Raw genomic sequence first — 22,715 nt, 5'->3', positions numbered from 1 at the left:
CTTCTACCTTCTACCTTCCAACCTCTATCTTCAACCTTCCACCCTCTCTCTACCTTCTAACCTCTACCTTCAACCTTACACCCTCTACCTTCTACCTTCTACCTTCCAACCTCTATTTTCAACCTTCCACCCTCTCTCTACCTTCTAACCTCTACCTTCAACCTTACACCCTCTACCTTCCACCCTCTATCTTCAACCTTCCACCCTCTCTCTACCTTACACCCTCTACCTTCAACCTTACACCCTCTACCTTCCACCCTCTACCTTCTAACCTCTACCTTCCACCCTCTACCTTCTACCCTCTACCCTCTACCTTCTACCCTCTACCTTATACTCTCTACCTTCTAACCTCTACCTTCTACCCTCTACCTTGTAACCTCTACCTTCAACCTTATACCCTCTACCTTCTACCCTCTACTTTCTAACCTCTACCTTCAACCTTACACCCTCTACCTTCCACCCTCTACCTTCAACCTTCTAACCTCTACCTTCCAACCTCTACCTTACACCCTCTACCTTCTAACCTCTACCTTCCACCCTCTACCTTCTACCCTCTACCTTCTACCCTCTACCTTCTAACCTCTACCTTCTACCCTCTACCTTGTAACCTCTACCTTCAACCTTATACCCTCTACCTTCTACCCTCTACTTTCTAACCTCTACCTTCTACCTTCTGCCCTCTACCTTCTACCCTCTACCTTCTCCCTTCTAACTTTTACCCTCTCTTCTACCCTCCATCCCCTACCGTCTAACATCTACCCTCTACATCTACTTTATACTCTCTTCCCTCTAACCTCTCATCTACCCTGTCCTTTACACTCTACCCTCTACTCTCCCCTCTAACCTCCCCTCTACCCTCACTTAGGGAAAGGGGGGATACCTCTACTACTCTCTTCCCTCTAACCTCTCATCAACCCTCTCCTATACCCTCTCCCCTCTCCCCTACACTGTGTGTGTGTGTGTGTGTGTGTGTGTGTGTGTGTGTGTGTGTGTGTGTGTGTGTGTGTGTGTGTGTGTGTGTGTGTGTGTGTGTGTGTGTGTGTGTGTGTGTGTGTGTGTGTGTGTGTGTGTGTGTGTGTGTGTGTGTGTGTGTGTGTGTGTGTGTTTAAGGGTGTCGTCGATGACTCAAGCACAATGACAGCATTACCGGTCTTTTTGTGAGACTGTCACTCACTGTTTAGTGGCACCTTCAGTCTGACTCGCCATCAACACACACACACACACACACGGATGAATAAACCAACGTCATCTGGGCCTGGCTGGACTATACACCATCGTGTGTGTGTGTGTTATGCAACCTTAAAGTGGCATTGTGTTGGTGCCAAGGCCACTTACACACATTATATTGGTGCCAAGGCCTCTTACACACATTAAATTGTCCCAAGGCCCCTTACACACATGGGCCCCTTCCTTTAACAATGGGACACACACACACTATGAGGCTTCCTCCCATCCAGTGCCATCCATAGTGTCAACAGGGAAAGGGTCCAGGAGAGAACCTCCAGTAGGCTTCCATACCCTGCTCATCTCTCTCTACCTCACTGTCTCTGTCTCTGTCTCTCTCACTCTCTCTATTCCTCTCTTCTCTTTCGCTCTTTTCTCTCTCTCCCATACCCTTCTCTCTCTCTCTCTCTCTCTCTCTCTGTCTCTCTCTCTCTCCCATACCCTTCTCTCTCTCTCTCTCTCTCTCTCTCTCTCTCTCCCATACCCTTCTCCCTCTTCTCTCTTTCGCTCTTCTCTCTCTCTCTCTCCCATACCCTTCTCTCTCTCTCTCTCTCCCATACCCTTCTCTCTCTCTCTCTCTCCCATACCCTTCTCTCTCTCTCTCTCTCTCTCTCTCTCTCTCTCTCTCTCTCTCTCTCTCCCATACCCTTCTCTCTCTCTCTCTCTCTCTCTCCCATACCCTTCTCTCTCTCTCTCTCTTTCTCTCTCCCATACCCTTCTCCCTCTTCTCTCTCTCACTCTCTTTTCTCTCTCTCCCATACCCTTCTCTCTCTCTCTCTCTCTCCCATACCCTTCTCTCTCTCTCTCTCTCTCCCCCATACCATTCTCTCTCTCTCTCTCTTTCTCTCTCCCATACCCTTCTCCCTCTCTCTCTCTCTTTCTCTCTCCCATACCCTTCTCTCTCTCTCTCTCTCTCTCTCCCATACCCTTCTCTCTCTCTCTCTCTCTCTCTCTCCCATACCCTTCTCTCTCTCTCTCTCTCTCTCCCATACCCTTCTCCCTCTTCTCTCTCTCACTCTCTTTTCTCTCTCTCCCATACCCTTCTCTCTCTCTCTCTCTCTCTCTCTCCCATACCATTCTCTCTCTCTCTCTCTCCCATACCCTTCTCTCTCTCTCTCTCTTTCTCTCTCCCATACCCTTCTCCCTCTCACTCTCTTTTCTCTCTCTCCCATACCCTTCTCTCTCTCTCTCTCTCTCTCTCTCCCATACCCTTCTCTCTCTCTCTCTCTCCCATACCCTTCTCTCTCTCTCTCTCTCTCCCATACCCTTCTCTCTCTCTCTCTCTCCCATACCCTTCTCCCTCTTCTCTCTCTCTCGCTCTTTTCTCTCTCTCCCATACCCTTCTCTCTCTCTCTTCTCTCTCTTTCCCATACCCTTCTCTCTCTCTCTCTTCTCTCTCTTTCCCATACCCTTCTCCCTCATCTCTCTCTCTCTTCTCTCTCTTTCCCATACCCTTCTCTCTCTCTCTTCTCTCTCTTTCCCATACCCTTCTCCCTCTTCTCTCTCTCTCTCTTCTCTCTCTTTCCCATACCCTTCTCTCTCTCTCTCTTCTCTCTCTTTCCCATACCCTTCTCCCTCTTCTCTCTCTCTCTCTTCTCTCTCTCCCATACCCTTCTCTCTCTCTCTCTTCTCTCTCTTTCCCATACCCTTCTCTCTCTCTCTCTCTTCTCTCTCTTTCCCATACCCTTCTCCCTCTTCTCTCTCTCTCTCTTCTCTCTCTCTCCCATACTATTCTCTCTCTCTCTCTTCTCTCTTTCCCATACCCTTCTCTCTCTCTCTCTTTTCTCTCTTTCCCATACCCTTCTCCCTCTTCTCTCTCTCTCTCTTCTCTCTCTCTCCCATACTATTCTCTCTCTCTCTTCTCTCTCTTTCCCATACCCTTCTCTCTCTCTCTCTTCTCTCTCTTTCCCATACCCTTCTCCCTCTTCTCTCTCTCTCTCTTCTCTCTCTTTCCCATACCCTTCTGTCTCTTCTTCTTCTCTCTTGGTCTGGACTACACCTACTATTGACTGAGAAACAGAAGCAGTGCATATCAGGCTGATGGGTAAGTTTGACCATAATGCATATTACTTCACCATCACTTTACAATCACTTTACCATCACTTTAACCATCACTTTAACCATCACTTCACCATCACTTTAACCATCACTTCACCATCACTTTAACCATCACTTCACCATCACTTTAACCATCACTTCACCATCACTTTAACCATCACTTCACCATCACTTTAACCATCACTTCACCATCACTTTAACCATCACTTCACCATCACTTTAACCATCACTTTAACCATCACTTCACCATCACTTTACCATCACTTTAACCATCACTTTAACCATCACTTCACCATCACTTTAACCATCACTTCACCATCACTTTAACCATCACTTCACCATCACTTTAACCATCACTTCACCATCACTTTAACCATCACTTCACCATCACTTTAACCATCACTTCACCATCACTTTAACCATCACTTTAACCATCACTTCACCATCACTTTAACCATCACTTCACCATCACTTTAACCATCACTTCACCATCACTTTAACCATCACTTTAACCATCACTTTAACCATCACTATAACCATCACTTCACCATCACTTTAACCATCACTTTAACCATCACTATAACCATCACTTCACCATCACTTTAACCATCACTTTACCATCACTTTACCATCACTGTACCATCACTTCACCATCACTTTAACCATCACTTTACAATCACTTTTAACCATCACTTTAACCATCACTTTAACCATCACTTTAACCATCACTATAACCATCACTTCACCATCACTTTAACCATCACTTTAACCATCACTATAACCATCACTTCACCATCACTTTAACCATCACTTTACCATCACTTTACCATCACTGTACCATCACTTCACCATCACTTTAACCATCACTTTACAATCACTTTTAACCATCATTTTAACCTTTACTTTAACCATCACTTTCCAATCACTTTAACCATCACTTTAACCATCACCTCACCATCACTTTAACCATCACTTTACAATCACTTTAACCATCACTTTAACCATCACTTCACCATCACTTTAACCATCACTTTAACAATCACTTCACCGTCACCATCACTTCACCATCAATTTACAATCACTTCACCATCACTTTAACCATCACTTTAACCATCACTTTACAATCACTTTAACCATCACTTTAACCATCACTTTACAATCACTTTAACCATCACTTTAACCATCACCTCACCATCACTTTAACCATCACTTTAACCATCACTTTAACAATCACTTGACCGTCACCATCACTTCACCATCAATTTACAATCACTTCACCATCACTTTAACCATCACTTTAACCATCACTTTACAATCACTTTAACCATCAATTTAACCATCACTTTAACCATCACTTTACAATCACTTTAACCATCACTTTAACCATCACTTTAACCATCACTTTAACCATCACTTTAACCATCACTTTACAATCACTTTAACCATCACTTTAACCATCACTTTAACCATCACTTTAACCATCACTTTAACCATCACTTTACAATCACTGCACCATCACTTTAACCATCACTTCACCATCACTGCACCATCACTTTAACCATCACTTCACCATCACTTTACCACGCTAGCAGGTAAACTTATCAACTTTACTTAACATTCAGTTTACCATTATTTTACCATCATCATCATCCCGCGATCACTCTAGTCCAGTATGATTGTCCTCCATGTGGTCTTCAGATGGCTGTAGAGGCCGATCCAGGTCGGTCTTCAGATGGCTGTAGAGGCCGATCCAGGTTGGTCTTCAGATGGCTGTAGAGGCCGATCCAGGTTGGTCTTCAGATGGCTGTAGAGGCCGATCCAGGTGGGTCTTCAGATGGCTGTAGAGGCCATCCTGGTTGGCTTCAGATGGCTGTAGAGGCCGATCCAGGTCGGTCTTCAGATGGCTGTAGAGGCCGATCCAGGTTGGTCTTCAGATGGCTGTAGAGGCCGATCCTGGTTGGCTTCAGATGGCTGTAGAGGCCGATCCAGGTGGGTCTTCAGATGGCTGTAGAGGCTGATCCAGGTTGGTCTTCAGATGGCTGTAGAGGCCGATCCAGGTGGGTCTTCAGATGGCTGTAGAGGCCATCCTGGTTGGCTTCAGATGGCTGTAGAGGCCGATCCAGGTAGGTCTTCAGATGGCTGTAGAGGCCGATCCAGGTGGGTCTTCAGATGGCTGTAGAGGCCGATTCAGGTGGGTCTTCAGATGGCTGTAGAGACCGATCCAGGTGGGTCTTCAGATGGCTGTAGAGGACGATCCTGGCTGGCTTCTGATGGCTGTAGAGGCCGATCCAGGTGGGTCTTCAGATGGCTGTAGAGGCTGATCCAGGAGACACATATTTTGGTGCCGTTCGGGCAGGGGTGAGTGCTGGTTGGGCTTTCCTGTTGAAAGATTCTCTCTATGTGTAGCTGCCCCGATTAACATATATTTGGTGTAGTGAAGCCCCAACGTGGATGTTTTTGTCTGTTTAGTGCAGTTTCATCCCAGTTGTGTCTGTTTAGTGCAGTGTCCTCCCAGTTGTGTCTGTTTAGTGCAGTGTCCTGTCAGCTGTGTCTGTTTAGTGGAGTGTCCTGTCAGCTGTGTCTGTTTAGTGCAGTGTCCTGTCAGCTGTGTCTGTTTAGTGCAGTGTCCTGTCAGCTGTGTCTGTTTAGTGCAGTGTCCTGTCAGCTGTGTCTGTTTAGTGCAGTGTCCTGTCAGCTGTGTCTGTTTAGTGCAGTGTCCTGTCAGCTGTGTCTGTTTAGTGCAGTGTCCTGTCAGCTGTGTCTGTTTAGTGCAGTGTCCTCCCAGCTGTGTCTGTTTAGTGCAGTGTCCTGTCAGCTGTGTCTGTTTAGTGCAGTGTCCTGTCAGCTGTGTCTGTTTAGTGCAGTGTCCTGTCAGCTGTGTCTGTTTAGTGCAGTGTCCTGTCAGCTGTGTCTGTTTAGTGCAGTTTCCTCCCAGTTGTGTCTGTTTAGTGCAGTGTCCTGTCAGCTGTGTCTGTTTAGTGCAGTGTCCTGTCAGCTGTGTCTGTTTAGTGCAGTGTCCTCCCAGCTGTGTCTGTTTAGTGCAGTGTCCTGTCAGCTGTGTCTGTTTAGTGCAGTGTCCTGTCAGCTGTGTCTGTTTAGTGCAGTGTCCTCCCAGCTGTGTCTGTTTAGTGCAGTGTCCTGTCAGCTGTGTCTGTTTAGTGCAGTGTCCTCCCAGCTGTGTCTGTTTAGTGCAGTGTCCTCCCAGTTGTGTCGGTTTAGTGCAGTGTCCTGTCAGCTGTGTCTGTTTAGTGCAGTGTCCTCCCAGCTGTGTCTGTTTAGTGCAGTGTCCTGTCAGCTGTGCCAGGTTTAGTGCAGTGTCCTCCCAGCTGTGTCTGTTTAGTGCAGTGTCCTGTCAGCTGTGTCTTTTCAGTGCAGTGTCCTCCCAGCTGTGTCTTTTTAGTGCAGTGTCCTCCCAGCTGTGCCGGTTTAGTGCAGTGTCCTCCCAGCTGTGTCTGTTTAGTGCAGTGTCCTCCCAGTTGTGTCTGTTTAGTGCTGTGTCCTCCCAGTTGTGTCTGTTTAGTGCAGTGTCCTCCCAGCTGTCCCGGTTTAGTGCAGTGTCCTCCCAGTTGTGTCTGTTTAGTGCAGTGTCCTGCCAGCTGTGTCTGTTTAGTGCAGTGTCCTCCCAGCTGTGCCGGCTTAGTGCAGTGTCCTCCCAGCTGTGTCTGTTTAGTGCAGTGTCCTCCCAGCTGTGCCGGTTTAGTGCAGTGTCCTCCCAGTTGTGTCTGTTTAGTGCAGTGTCCTCCCAGCTGTGTCTGTTTAGTGCAGTGTCCTCCCAGCTGTGTCTGTGTCTGGTGTAGAAGGATTGTTCTACTCCGTTATATCAATGAAGGATGTAGGTAATGTTGTCAGTGTGGTGTAGAAGGATTGTTCTACTCAGTTATATCAATGAAGGATGTAGGTAATGTTGTCAGTCTGGTGTAGAAGGATTGTTCTACTCGGTTATATCAATGAAGGATGTAGGTAATGTTGTCAGTCTGGTGTAGAAGGATTGTTCTACTCCGTTATATCAATGAAGGATGTAGGTAATGTTGTCAGTCTGGTGTAGAAGGATTGATCTACTCGGTTATATCAATGAAGGATGTAGGTAATGTTGTCAGTCTGGTGTAGAAGGATTGTTCTACTCCGTTATATCAATGAAGGATGTAGGTAATGTTGTCAGTCTGGTGTAGAAGGATTGTTCTACTCCGTTATATCAATGAAGGATGTAGGTAATGTTGTCAGTCTGGTGTAGAAGGATTGTTCTACTCCGTTATATCAATGAAGGATGTAGGTAATGTTGTCAGTCTGGTGTAGAAGGATTGTTCTACTCCGTTATATCAATGAAGGATGTAGGTAATGTTGTCAGTCTGGTGTAGAAGGATTGTTCTACTCCGTTATATCAATGAAGGATGTAGGTAATGTTGTCAGTCTGGTGTAGAAGGATTGTTCTACTCCGTTATATCAATGAAGGATGTAGGTAATGTTGTCAGTCTGGCATAGAAGGATTGTTCTACTCCGTTATATCAATGAAGGATGTAGGTAATGTTGTCAGTCTGGTGTAGAAGGATTGTTCTACTCCGTTATATCAATGAATGATGTAGGTAATGTTGTCAGTCTGGTGTAGAAGGATTGTTCTACTCCGTTATATCAATGAAGGATGTAGGTAATGTTGTCAGTCTGGTGTAGAAGGATTGTTCTACTCCGTTATATCAATGAAGGATGTAGGTAATGTTGTCAGTCTGGTGTAGAAGGATTGTTCTACTCGGTTATATCAATGAAGGATGTAGGTAATGTTGTCAGTCTGGTGTAGAAGGATTGTTCTACTCCGTTATATCAATGAAGGATGTAGGTAATGTTGTCAGTCTGGTGTAGAAGGATTGTTCTACTCCGTTATATCAATGAAGGATGTAGGTAATGTTGTCAGTCTGGTGTAGAAGGATTGTTCTACTCGGTTATATCAATGAAGGATGTAGGTAATGTTGTCAGTCTGGTGTAGAAGGATTGTTCTACTCCGTTATATCAATGAAGGATGTAGGTAATGTTGTCAGTCTGGTGTAGAAGGATTGTTCTACTCCGTTATATGAATGAAGGATGTAGGTAATGTTGTCAGTCTGGCATAGAAGGATTGTTCTACTCCGTTATATCAATGAAGGATGTAGGTAATGTTGTCAGTCTGGTGTAGAAGGATTGTTCTACTCCGTTATATCAATGAATGATGTAGGTAATGTTGTCAGTCTGGTGTAGAAGGATTGTTCTACTCCGTTATATCAATGAAGGATGTAGGTAATGTTGTCAGTCTGGTGTAGAAGGATTGTTCTACTCGGTTATATCAATGAAGGATGTAGGTAATGTTGTCAGTCTGGTGTAGAAGGATTGTTCTACTCCGTTATATCAATGAAGGATGTAGGTAATGTTGTCAGTCTGGTGTAGAAGGATTGTTCTACTCCGTTATATGAATGAAGGATGTAGGTAATGTTGTCAGTCTGGTGTAGAAGGATTGTTCTACTCCGTTATATCAATGAAGGATGTAGGTAATGTTGTCAGTCTGGTGTAGAAGGATTGTTCTACTCCGTTATATCAATGAAGGATGTAGGTAATGTTGTCAGTCTGGTGTAGAAGGATTGTTCTACTCCGTTATATCAATGAAGGATGTAGGTAATGTTGTCAGTCTGGTGTAGAAGGATTGTTCTACTCCGTTATATGAATGAAGGATGTAGGTAATGTTGTCAGTCTGGTGTAGAAGGATTGTTCTACTCCGTTATATCAATGAAGGATGTAGGTCATGTTGTCAGTCTGGTGTAGAAGGATTGTTCTACTCCGTTATATCAATGAAGGATGTAGGTCATGTTGTCAGTCTGGTGTAGAAGGATTGTTCTACTCCGTTATATCAATGAAGGATGTATGTCATGTTGTCAGTCTGGTGTAGAAGGATTGTTCTACTCCGTTATATCACCAGCTGGGTGTTCTGTGTGCAAGGACTTTCGAATATTCGTTTTATTTCTTGCATGGTGGTGGTAAATGTTGCTTCATAAAGAAAGGAAGCATATTTTCTCCGTTTTTGTCCATCTTCTCCACATTAAATCGAGTTAAGGAGTCATTTAGAGTTTTTTTGTTGTTGCCTTTATTCAACTTGGTAAGTCAGTTAAAGAACAAAATCGTATTTACAATGACGGCCTACCAAAAGGCAAAAGGCCTCCTGCAGGGATGGGGGCTGGGATTAAAAATAAAAATACAGTGCCTTGCGAAAGTATTCGGCCCCCTTGAACTTTGCGACCTTTTGCCACATTTCAGGCTTCAAACATAAAGATATAAAACTGTATTTTTTTTGTGAAGAATCAACAACAAGTGGGACACAATCATGAAGTGGAACGACATTTATTGGATATTTCAAACTTTTTTAACAAATCAAAAACTGAAAAATTGGGCGTGCAAAATTATTCAGCCCCTTTACTTTCAGTGCAGCAAACTCTCTCCAGAAGTTCAGTGAGGATCTCTGAATGATCCAATGTTGACCTAAATGACTAATGATGATAAATACAATCCACCTGTGTGTAATCAAGTCTCCGTATAAATGCACCTGCACTGTGATAGTCTCAGAGGTCCGTTAAAAGCGCAGAGAGCATCATGAAGAACAAGGAACACACCAGGCAGGTCCGAGATACTGTTGTGAAGAAGTTTAAAGCCGGATTTGGATACAAAAAGATTTCCCAAGCTTTAAACATCCCAAGGAGCACTGTGCAAGCGATAATATTGAAATGGAAGGAGTATCAGACCACTGCAAATCTACCAAGACCTGGCCGTCCCTCTAAACTTTCAGCTCATACAAGGAGAAGACTGATCAGAGATGCAGCCAAGAGGCCCATGATCACTCTAGATGAACTGCAGAGATCTACAGCTGAGGTGGGAGACTCTGTCCATAGGACAACAATCAGTCGTATATTGCACAAATCTAGCCACCTGGGAGACACACCAAACATGTGGAAGAAGGTGCTCTGGTCAGATGAAACCAAAATTGAACTTTTTGGCAACAATGCAAAACGTTATGTTTGGCGTAAAAGCAACACAGCTGAACACACCATCCCCACTGTCAAACATGGTGGTGGCAGCATCATGGTTTGGGCCTGCTTTTCTTCAGCAGGGACAGGGAAGATGGTTAAAATTGATGGGAAGATGGATGGAGCCAAATACAGGACCATTCTGGAAGAAAACCTGATGTAGTCTGCAAAAGACCTGAGACTGGGACGGAGATTTGTCTTCCAACAAGACAATGATCCAAAACATAAAGCAAAATCTACAATGGAATGGTTCAAAAATAAACATATCCAGGTGTTAGAATGGCCAAGTCAAAGTCCAGACCTGAATCCAATCGAGAATCTGTGGAAAGAACTGAAAACTGCTGTTCACAAATGCTCTCCATCCAACCTCACTGAGCTCGAGCTGTTTTGCAAGGAGGAATGGGAAAAAATGTCAGTCTCTCGATGTGCAAAACTGATAGTGACATACCCCAAGCGACTTACAGCTGTAATCGCAGCAAAAGGTGGCGCTACAAAGTATTAACTTAAGGGGGCTGAATAATTTTGCACGCCCAATTTTTCAGTTTTTAATTTGTTAAAAAAGTTTGAAATATCCAATAAATGTCGTTCCACTTCATGATTGTGTCCCATTTGTTATTGATTCTTCAAAAATAATACAGTTTTATATCTTTATGTTTGAAGCCTGAAATGTGGCAAAAGGTTGCAAAGTTCATGGGGGCCGAATACTTTCGCAAGGCACTGTATATATAAAATACGTCAAAGCCTTTGTAGCAGAGAATGTTTTATATACTCCACGGAGGACATCTATCAGTAAATACCCTGTTGGATCCACATGTTTTATATACAATGGTACTACATTCCCATTGGATGGTAAGATGAAACAACTCAATATCGCCATCTGCCGGTGTTTTCGGTGACCTGGTTTGTTAAATAATGTGGAGCTGATAAGAGGTCTTGTTTAAGCTGTCGAGGCTCTGCTCTCAACGAAAACTTTCTTTCTTTCCTTCCCACCTCTACTTGTTGAGTCAGTCCGTTGCTCTGATCTGCTCTGGGGGAAATAGGTAACATGATAAGATGAGGACCACTACGGAACTAAAAGGTTGGTGTCGAAAAGGAAAAGTGATTTGAATGATTGCCTCGGGCTTGTTGATAAGGATGGATCTTAACAGCATATTTCACTTTTTTGTTCTTTCTATGAAACGTTTCTGCTAACATCTGAGATAGTTTTGCTGTTGCTATGACCTCTATGCTATACCTCTGTCCTGGATCCACTATTGTTTTATTAACTTGGGTATTAACATGAACATCGATTGATTGGGGATTAAACGAATACTTCTGACCCGAGAATCTATTTGAAAAAGATGCGTGTTGCATAATGCGAACAGCTGTTAGGCAAAGGTAGCAGAACATATATTCCAGCCGAGTGATATTGTCTCGTCAATGTCACTCGAAATTACTGTTTTTTTTTCTTCCAGCTTTAATCTGAAGGATAAACTTTCTCTGTCTCTGCCCTGGCCTAGGATTGAAGGCATGACCGAGGAAAGTAAATGATTTAGGCGAGATACCAGGTGAAGTCGTTATGAAACCTTCCCAAACTGAGACAGACAGCCAGCGTTGGAAATATTCCGTTATGTAAATGTGCATAACAGCACTCTGTCCCTCCTCAAAACAAAAGAACGGTTCATTACATTTCATTAGTTAGTTGTTATATCATCACAATGTTGGTGTTTTGTGCTTAAGACCCAGAACAATCAATGTCCTATTTATTTGACACCCGGCGGTTTTTTCTCCTCCTTTGCCCTTTCCCGTTGGGTTCGTGATCTGAATGTAGGAGAGCTTGTATTTTTCCAGCGGCTTGTCTTGGCATTTGTCCGCTCAACCCTCCTCCTCCTCCCAGCCCTCTCCGCTAACGCCGCTCCTCCCTAGTCTTTTGTAGGCTATATCAGGGAACATGCGTCACCGGGAGACACTTTTATCGAAGTTGTATTAAGAATTGTCCAGAGAGTGAAGTTGACATGACCAGAAGGACCGGAAGGATATCACTTTCTTTCTCACTGATACACCGGGCAGCTCCACGGTACAGGCTACAGGTTCCTCACTTGTCATTCTGTCTCGCGCGTTTCCTTGCGTGTGTGTGTGTGTGTCCAGGGACAACTTTCAATTATTCACACTTAACACAGAGGTAAGTCTGTGATGTAATGTGTACGCTATCGACTTTTAATTTGTTTACCGTACCAGGTTACTATAGGTTATGTTCTCGTGGTGTAAATATATTTTCATTCATATAAAATGAAGTTAGTTGTAATTTGGCAGCACATTTGGATGGCATTAGAATATATCTGTTTGGTTTTATATTAACCCTAAATACATAGTTTACTCTCGGTCTACAATGACCATTGTAAAATCTGAACATGTCGCACAGCTGATGCCGGTGCTCTGGAAAATTCCTGCAACTCTTGTTTGCAATTTGCACAATAGTTCATAGTTCTTTCAGCTGGCTATGGACGTAGGACTCTTCCCTCCCCTTTATTTTGTTACGCTGTACTCTGATGCCTATATGCCGACCTTGGGGCGCGGTAGATATCGAGCGTCCGTTTGAACGCAAACGCCTTCGTAGCTGAAACGCGGACTTGTTAACCAACGTCACCGTCTACCGCGCGAAACGCATGTTTAATGCCGCATTCATATGCCAATCGGAACTAGGAAACTCTGAAACGTCCGACTTGCAAACGGATTGTAGTTAAACAGGTGACACGTTCAACGAATCAGCAAAGTATGACACTCGAACAACGCCCTCCCGGTGCGGCTCCACGTCCTTGTGGGGTCCCTCCTCTCTTTCCTGTGCTATAGAAGTAGTTCAACACAAAGCCCTTACAGTACAGTAGCGCTCTGAACTACCTCAGAGCAGGAGTTTAACCCTGGGATTTTATCAGACAGATTATAGCCTGCAACCATGACAATAATAAGAGAGAGAGACTGGTCTTTGTTGATGACCTATTCCAAAACAGGAGGACTAGGAGCTTTACTCACTGGTAGGATTACTAGAGAGAGAGAATATATTTTACTGTGGGGTTTCCACATTTTACTGTGGGTTTTACACCTTTTACTGTGGGTTTTCCATCTTTTACTGTGGGATATCCATCTTTTACTGTGGGGTTTCCACATTTTACTGTGGGTTTTACACCTTTTACTGTGGGATATCCATCTTTTACTGTGGGATATCCATCTTTTACTGTGGGGTTTCCACATTTTACTGTGGGTTTTCCATCTTTTACTGTGGGATATCCACCTTTTACTGTGGGTTTTCCACCTTTTACTGTGGGTTTTCCATCTTGTACTGTGGGTTTTACACCTTTTACTGTGGGATATCCATCTTTTTCTGTGGGTTTTCCACCTTTTACTGTGGGTTTTCCATCTTGTACTGTGGGTTTTACACCTTTTACTGTGGGATATCCATCTTTTTCTGTGGGTTTTTACACCTTTTCTGTGGGTTTTACACCTTTTTCTGTGGGTTTTACACCTTTTACTGTGGGTTTTACATATTTTACTGTGGGGTTTACACCTTTTTCTGTGGGGTTTACACCTTTTTCTGTGGGTTTTTACACCTTTTTCTGTGGGTTTTACACCTTTTACTGTGGGTTTTACATATTTTACTGTCGGGTTTACACCTTTTTCTGTGGGTTTTACACCTTTTACTGTGGGGTTTACACCTTTTTCTGTGGGTTTTACATATTTTACTGTCGGGTTTACACCTTTTTCTGTGGGTTTTACATATTTTACTGTGGGGTTTACACCTTTTTCTGTGGGGTTTATACCTTTTTCTGTGGGTTTTACACCTTTTTCATGTTTTCCCCTTCTCTTTTGGTGTTCTTTCTTGCAGCTTTCATGAAACAGAGAAGAATGGGGCTGAATGACTTCATTCAGAGGCTGGCCACGAGTAACTCATTCACCTGCAAACAGTGAGTAGCTATGGCCTGACTCAAACACAAATGGAAAGCAATAGAACTACTGTGTAATGTAATATAATGATCATGTAACTACTGTGTAATGTAATATAATGATCATTTAACTACTGTGTAATGTAATGATCCTCATGTCTGATGATTTCTGCATATTTGTCTCTGTTTTGCTTTATTAAGGATTTTCATTAGGATTGTATATTGAATAAGGCTATATCTAAATTCTCTCTCTCTCTCTCTCTCTCTCTCTTCCTCCTCTCTCTCTCTCTCTCTCTCTCTCTCTCTCTCTCTCTCTCTGTCTCTCTCTCTCTCTCTGTCTCTCTCTCTCTCCCCCCTCTCTCTTTCTCCCCCTCTCTCTCTCCAGTCCTGAGGTTCAGTCCATCGCCAACTTGGCTCCCCAACAACAGGAGGCTGAGCTAATGAATGCAAACCCCTCTCCTCCTGTAAGTATGAATGAATGTATGTAACTGTGTGTAAATGCACCACATTATATAATATACAACATCTTGATTTGGAAACATGGACCTATATGCATGTTTGTTTGCTGGTGTCCTGTGTGTATTTCAACAGGTGTTTGTGTGTTCTGTGCGTATGTCGATGTGTGTGTGCAGTGTGTATGTCGATGTGTGTGTGTAGTGTGTATGTCGATGTATGTGTGTGTAGTGTGTATGTCGATGTGTGTGTGCAGTGTGTATGTCGATGTGTGTGTGTGTAGTGTGTATGTCGATGTGTGTGTGCAGTGTGTATGTCGATGTGTGTGTAGTGTGTATGTCGATGTGTGTGTGTAGTGTGTATGTCGATGTGTGTGTGTGTGTAGTGTGTATGTCGATGTGTGTGTGCAGTGTGTATGTCGATGTGTGTGTAGTGTGTATGTCGATGTGTGTGTGTAGTGTGTATGTCGATGTGTGTAGTGTGTATGTCGATGTGTGTGTGCAGTGTGTATGTCGATGTGTGTGTGCAGTGTGTATGTCGATGTGTGTGTGCAGTGTGAATGTCTATGTCGACTATGTTGAATTCTGCTGTGTTTACCTTGTAACTCAGTGTCTACTGCATTTATATACAGTGCCTTGCGAAAGTATTCGGCCCCCTTGAACTTTGCGACCTTTTGCCACATTTCAGGCTTCAAACATAAAGATATAAAACTGTATTTTTATGTGAAGAATCAACAACAAGTGGGACACAATCATGAAGTGGAACGACATTTATTGGATATTTCAAACTTTTTTAACAAATCAAAAACTGAAAAATTGGGCGTGCAAAATTATTCAGCCCCTTTACTTTCAGTGCAGCAAACTCTCTCCAGAAGTTCAGTGAGGATCTCTGAATGATCCAATGTTGACCTAAATGACTAATGATGATAAATACAATCCACCTGTGTGTAATCAAGTCTCCGTAATCAAGTCTGTTGTGAAGAAGTTTAAAGCCGGATTTGGATACAAAAAGATTTCCCAAGCTTTAAACATCCCAAGGAGCACTGTGCAAGCGATAATATTGAAATGGAAGGAGTATCAGACCACTGCAAATCTACCAAGACCTGGCCGTCCCTCTAAACTTTCAGCTCATACAAGGAGAAGACTGATCAGAGATGCAGCCAAGAGGCCCATGATCACTCTGGATGAACTGCAGAGATCTACAGCTGAGGTGGGAGACTCTGTCCATAGGACAACAATATATTGCACAAATCTGGCCTTTATGGAAGAGTGGCAAGAAGAAAGCCATTTCTTAAAGATATCCATAAAAAGTGTTGTTTAAAGTTTGCCACAAGCCACCTGGGAGACACACCAAACATGTGGAAGAAGGTGCTCTGGTCAGATGAAACCAAAATTGAACTTTTTGGCAACAATGCAAAATGTTATGTTTGGCGTAAAAGCAACACAGCTGAACACACCATCCCCACTGTCAAACATGGTGGTGGCAGCATCATGGTTTGGGCCTGCTTTTCTTCAGCAGGGACAGGGAAGATGGTTAAAATTGATGGGAAGATGGATGGAGCCAAATACAAGACCATTCTGGAAGAAAACCTGATGGAGTCTGCAAAAGACCTGAGACTGGGACGGAGATTTGTCTTCCAACAAGACAATGATCCAAAACATAAAGCAAAATCTACAATGGAATGGTTCAAAAATAAACATATCCAGGTGTTAGAATGGCCAAGTCAAAGTCCAGACCTGAATCCAATCGAGAATCTGTGGAAAGAACTGAAAACTGCTGTTCACAAATGCTCTCCATCCAACCTCACTGAGCTCGACCTGTTTTGCAAGGAGGAATGGGAAAAAATGTCAGTCTCTCGATGTGCAAAACTGATAGAGACATACCCCAAGAGACTTACAGCTGTAATCGCAGCAAAAGGTGGCGCTACAAAGTATTAACTTAAGGGGGCTGAATAATTTTGCACGCCCAATTTTTCAGTTTTTGATTTGTTAAAAAAGTTTGAAATATCCAATAAATGTCGTTCCACTTCATGATTGTGTCCCACTTGTTGTTGATTCTTCACAAAAAAATACAGTTTGATATCTTTATGTTTGAAGCCTGAAATGTGGCAAAAGGTCGCAAAGTTCAAGGGGGTCGAATACTTTCGCAAGGCACTGTACATAATGTATGTTTAAAATGTCATCTAATCACATCACATAGTCCAATACTACTGTTGTTCAGGGTGTATATGATATCTGTAACCTCCTCTCTTCTACAGCCCAGTCCCTCCCAGCAGATGAACCTGGGCCCGTCCTCCAACCCCACAGCCAAGCCCAGTGACTTCCACTTCCTGAAGGTGATAGGGAAGGGTAGCTTCGGGAAGGTCCTCCTAGCCAGGCACCGAACAGACGACCAGTTCTACGCTGTTAAGGTGCTGCAGAAGAAAGCCATCCTGAAGAAGAAAGAGGTACCTGGAAACAGACAGACAGACAGACAGACAGACAGAGGGGAGACAGACAGACAGACAGACAGACAGACAGACAGACAGACAGACAGACAGACAGACAGACAGACAGACAGACAGACAGGAGACAGACAGACAGACAGACAGACAGACAGACAGACAGACAGACAGAGGGGAGACAGAGGGGAGACAGACAGACAGACAGACACTATGAGTTCTAACCCTGTTCCTGTTCCCTTTGTTGACCTCCAGGAGAAGCACATCATGTCAGAGAGGAATGTCCTGTTGAAGAACATTAAACACCCCTTCCTAGTGGGACTACACTACTCCTTCCAGACAGCTGATAAACTCTACTTTGTGCTGGACTACATTAACGGAGGAGAGGTGAGGAGACACACTGATATGGAAGGGGGGAGGGACAGAGAGGGAGAGTGTGTGTGCCTGTGTAATGGGACTTATTTCCTGTGATTGTTAGAGAAGGGAGGACATTATAAAATATGGTCTCTTAAGGAAGCTCCAACCCATTCCCCCTCCCCCTCCCTCTCTCTCTCTCTCTCTCCCCTCTCACCCCCCCTCCCTCTCTCTCTCTATCTCTCTCTCCCTCTCTCTCCCCCCTCTCTCTCTTTCTCTCTCCCCCGCCCTCTCTCTCTCTCTCTCTCTCTCTCTCTCTGTCTCTGTCTCTCTCTTTCTCTCTCCCCCGCCCTCTCTCTCTCTCTCTCTCTCTCTCTCTCTCTCTCTCTCTCTCTCTCTCTCCCCCCTCCCTCTCTCTCTCCTCTATCTCTCTCTCCCAACTCTATCCCCCCTCTCTCTCTCCCCCACCCTCTCTCTTTCTCCTGTCTTCCTCTGGAGTTGATATTTTCTATGATACTGTGGCTGCAGCATCGAAGCTCTGTATGTGCACACCTCAATTGTACAATGAAGATCAATGAAGATCACATGTGAACCCTTCTCTCTCTCTCCTTCTCTCCCCTCTCTCTTCTCTCTCTCCTCTCCCTCTCTCTCTCTCTCTCTCTCTCTCCTTCTCTCCCCTCTCTCTCTCTCTCCTTCTCTCCCCTCTCTCTCTCTCTCCCTCTCTCTCTCCTCTCCTCTCTCTCCTCTCTCTCCTCTCCTCTCCCTCTCTCTCTCCTCTCCTCTAGTTGTTCTACCATCTCCAGAGGGAGAGACGTTTCTTAGAGCCCCGGGCCAGGTTCTATACAGCGGAGATCTCCAGTGCCCTGGGCTACCTCCACTCTCTAAACATCGTGTACAGAGACCTGAAGCCTGAGAATATTCTACTGGACTCTCAAGGACACATCATACTCACGGACTTCGGCCTCTGCAAGGAGAACATAGAACAGAACGGAACCACGTCGACGTTCTGTGGAACACCAGAGGTAAGGAACACCTGGAGGATGTTTGGTGGTTGTTGTTGGGTATGATTGTGGTATTTGCTGGTGATGATTGCCATTGATATAATATAGTATGTTTTTCTCTCTCTCCCCCTCCTCCTCACCCCCCCCCTCTCTGTCTCTCTCCCCTCCCTCCTCTCCCCCTCCTCTCTCCCTCGTCTCCCCCTCCCTCCCTCCCTCCCTCCCTCCCTCCCTCCCTCCCTCCCTCCCTCCCTCCCTCCCTCCCTCCCTCCCTCCCTCGCTCCTCTCCCCCTCCCTCCCTCCCTCCCTCTTCTCCCCCTCCTCCTCATCCCCCCCCTCTCTGTCTCTCTCCCCTCCCTCCTCTCCCCCTCCTCTCTCCCTCCCTCCCTCCCTCCCTCGCTCTTCTCCCCCTCCCTCCCTCCCTCCCTCCCCTCCTCCCCTCCCTCCCTCCCTCGCTCTTCTCCCCCTCCCTCCCTCCCCTCCTCCTCCCCCTCCCTCCCTCGCCCCCCCCCCCCCCCCCCTCCTCCCTCCTCCCCCCTCCCTCTCTCCCTCTATAGTACCTAGCTCCAGAAGTGTTACACAAGCAGCCATACGACAGGACGGTCGACTGGTGGTGTTTAGGAGCCGTGCTTTATGAGATGCTGTATGGCCTGGTGAGTACACAACTTGTCATGAATTTAAAAAGGGGACTTTTAAATTCATGATATAAAGCCATTAACTGTTGAAGAATATAACTTATAAAAGCCTCATGAGCTTATTTCAACTGTCTTAACTCATCAGAAGCCAATGTACACGTTTGTTTAAATCCATTGTACCATTGTCTGCCTTCTGGTTATAGCAGCACCATGTGTCTAACTGCTACCTGTCTCTCCTCAGCCTCCGTTCTACAGTCGTAACACAGCAGAGATGTACGACAACATCCTGAACAAGCCCCTGCAGCTCAAACCCAACATCTCTAACGCTGCCAAGCACATACTGGAGGGACTGCTGCAGAAAGATCGCACACAACGACTGGGACACAGCCACGACTTCGTAAGTGTTGGTGAGAGAGGAAAACAGAGAGAGAAACAGAGCGAGAGAGACACAGAGAGAGACAGAGTGAGAGAGTGGGGGACAGAGAGAGAGAGAGAGAATGAGTGAGAGAGAGAGGGACAGAGAGAAAGAGAGAGAGAATGAGTGAGAGAGAGAGGGACAGAGAGAGAGAGAGAGAGAGAGAATGAGTGAGAGAGTGAGAGGGACAAAGAGAGAGAGTGAGAGGGACAAAGAGAGAGAGTGAGAGGGACAAAAAGAGAGAGTGAGAGGGACAAAGAGAGAGAGTGAGAGGGACAGGAAGTGTGTGTGTAGATTACACTTGTAATTATGTATCTAAGACTTTCCTCTCTCTCTCTCTCTCAGGAGGAGATCAAGAACCACATGTTCTTCTCCCCCATCAACTGGGATGACCTGAACGCTAAGAAGCTCACCCCCCCTTTCAATCCAAACGTGGTACGTTCCCGTCAATAGCACAACATACAGGACACGTTCCAGTACATTCCCTTCAATAGCACAACATACAGGACACGTTCCAGTACATTCCCTTCAATAGCACAACATACAGGACACGTTCCAGTACATTCCCTTCAATAGCACAACATACAGGACACGTTCCAGTACGTTCCCTTCAATAGTTTGTTCATACATTCACTTCAATAAATCACATTTATTGAATCTCTCTCTCTCTCCAGACGGGCCCTAACGACCTTCGCCACTTTGACACGGAGTTCACAGACGAACCCGTCCCCTCATCCATTGGCTGTTCCCCTGACTCCTCCCTCATCACTGCCAGCATCAAGGAGGCAGCCGAGGCCTTCCTAGGGTTCAGCTACGCTCCTTCCATGGACTCATACCTGTAGGCCAGAACTCTAGAGGGCATCCTATAGACTCATGATAGACCAGAACCCTAGAGGGCATCCTATAGACTCACGATAGACCAAAACCATAGACTCCTATAGACTCATGATAGACCAGAACCATAGACTCCTATAGACTCATGATAGACCAGAACCATAGACTCCAATAGACTCATGATAGACCAGAACCATATACTCCCATAGACTCCCATTGACTCCCATAGACTGCTATAGACTCCTGGCTATACACCTCCATGAATTATTACCTATGGGACACATCATAGACATTCCTATGAATTTACTAACTAGGACGGACTCCCCATGTCACCATGTCAGACTCACTACACACAACCTCTTCCCTCTCCATGATGGACTTGTACCCCCCTCAGACCCCACCCAAATCCTAACCCAGAGTGGAGGTTATTTTACACGTCTCAGGCAGCTTTACGCACCCCGCACCCCCCACCCCCCTTTCCTCCTCCCGACACCCCTCTCTCTCCATCACACTCGTCCATTCTGACTCGTCCTGTCCCCCACTGATGGCTCATGGCTGTGGGTGGATCTCTATGGGTCTGTCCCAAATGGCACCATGTTCCGTAGTGAACCACTTGTGACATCCTCACACACCGCTCCTCATGGGTTAAATCCGTTGCCACGGCGATGACACACGATTGGTTTGTTTGTCTTTGTCAGTGAGAATGGATTGGTTGTGTGGTGGTCCATGGGAGGTGCACCACCATAGAGACCGCACAGGATTGGTTGTCTGGAGGTTGGTGAGAGTGACGGCACAGGATTGGTTCCCTTGTAGTCAGTGGGAGTGTCTGAATGAGGCAGTATCACACTGTTGTCCCTGATTGGTTGGTCTGTCATGACATGACCTGCTCACGGATTCCGACGCTGAAACGTCTCGACAGGTTCTGTTGTCTCTTCACCCCGGATCACGTCAACTGAAACGGGACTTAGAGGATGATTCATTTATTCATTTAATGATGATTGGTTAATTGATTGATTGATTGATTGTGGTGAGGAAGAAAGCGAAGCTGCTAGTATCTACGGTTCTGTATCTAAGTTCTGTTTTAAAGAACCTGGACCGATACAAAGAGGGCATGGATCGCATCCCAAATGGCACCCTATTTGCCATATATAGTGCATTACTTTGGGATACAGATGTGATGGACAGAATGCTTTGTGGTGTTGAGATCCGTCCGGTCCCCTAGACCCTACTCCCTACCCCCTACTCCCTACCCCCTACCCCCTACCCCCTACTCCCTACCCCCTACCCCCTACCCCCTACTCCCTACCCCCTACTCCCTACTCCCTACCCCCTACTCCCTACCCCCTACTCCCTACCCCCTACTCCCTACTCCCTACTCCCTACTCCCTACTCCCTACTCCCTACCCCCTACTCCCTACCCCCTACCCCCTACCCCTACTCCCTACCCCCTACTCCCTACCCCCTACCCCCTACCCCCTACCCCCTACTCCCTACCCCCTAGTCTTCCCGTCTCCTCTTGATGATGTAACAATGCTCCAACGTTGTCTGAACTCAACATTCCATTTTAATATCGCTGTATGTGATAGTTAAATGCTATATTTAAGTTTGTTTGTATATGTGGAGTCTATTTGTGTACTAGTTTTAATATATATGTAACAGGAAACTAAAAGTATGTTTAAATAATGTATTTTAACTATTCATGTTAAATGTACTGTATATTGTTCAGGTTTGTTCTTCGATGTCACCATGTTCAGTCTGCAATAAAAGGTCTGCTGTTGTTACATCAGGAGTGGTGCCATTGGTTTTACCCTGCAGCTTAGACCAGATATTTATGGGAGAAGTTTTTAAGTGAGAAGTAGACATTGGTCTGAAGCTGGAAAATAAAGGAAATTCACATGAGCACCACAATGCCTACTCCACCCATGCTCTACCAAGGTTTTACAGCCCCACAATGCCTACTCCACCCATGCTCTACCAAGGTTTTACAGCACCACAGCTTCGACCTACTACAGAAGCTGCGTTGTTCTCTTGTACTTCAGACAATGTAGGCAGGTTGCTTAGAATTCAAACCTTCTCAAACAGCATAATTCCTACTCCCACAGTAATGGGATTTGTACCCCATACAAGGTAATGCATTGCATTATTCCCACCCCACACTAAGACATTACCCCATTCCACTCTCTTTTCAAGCTGAGTTTTTATACAACACCATCAGGCTTGATTGGGTGAGCTGTTTTCAACTAACGTGGTGGCTGCCTGTATTTCTTTAAAACTTTATTTTAGCAATAAATATATTTCATGACATATTTTTTGTTCAGTAGATTCAGGGTAGAGGTAGAGGCATAACAGTAGA

At 45.1% G+C, this 22,715-nt stretch overlaps 1 protein-coding gene across 6 annotated transcripts; it reads left to right on the top strand.

Moving 5' to 3' along the window:
- Positions 1-3,133: 3,133 nt before the first annotated feature.
- LOC110529254 (serine/threonine-protein kinase Sgk1) lies at positions 3,134-21,689 on the top strand. Of its 6 annotated transcripts, XM_036973347.1 has the most exons (11): positions 3,134-3,268; positions 11,325-11,394; positions 14,176-14,254; positions 14,619-14,697; positions 16,944-17,132; positions 17,382-17,513; positions 18,266-18,502; positions 19,036-19,131; positions 19,355-19,510; positions 19,874-19,963; positions 20,203-21,688. In XM_036973347.1, the coding sequence occupies exons 2-11, from the start codon at positions 11,370-11,372 to the stop codon at positions 20,368-20,370; spliced, it is 1,251 nt and encodes a 416-aa protein (XP_036829242.1). In that variant the 5' UTR covers positions 3,134-3,268; positions 11,325-11,369; the 3' UTR covers positions 20,371-21,688. The 6 variants fall into 6 exon arrangements, with proteins under 6 accessions (XP_036829242.1, XP_036829243.1, XP_036829241.1 ...); XM_036973348.1 differs by lacking the exon at positions 11,325-11,394 and having other exon boundaries at positions 20,203-21,689; XM_036973346.1 differs by lacking the exon at positions 3,134-3,268 and having other exon boundaries at positions 11,110-11,394.
- Positions 21,690-22,715: the final 1,026 nt, after the last annotated feature.

The sequence above is a fragment of the Oncorhynchus mykiss genome, unplaced genomic scaffold (assembly GCF_013265735.2).
Source record: "Oncorhynchus mykiss isolate Arlee unplaced genomic scaffold, USDA_OmykA_1.1 un_scaffold_232, whole genome shotgun sequence".
NCBI classification, from domain to species: Eukaryota; Metazoa; Chordata; class Actinopteri; order Salmoniformes; family Salmonidae; genus Oncorhynchus; species Oncorhynchus mykiss.
Note: the sequence above shows the minus strand (reverse complement) of the source record. Positions and strands in the feature narration are given on the sequence as shown.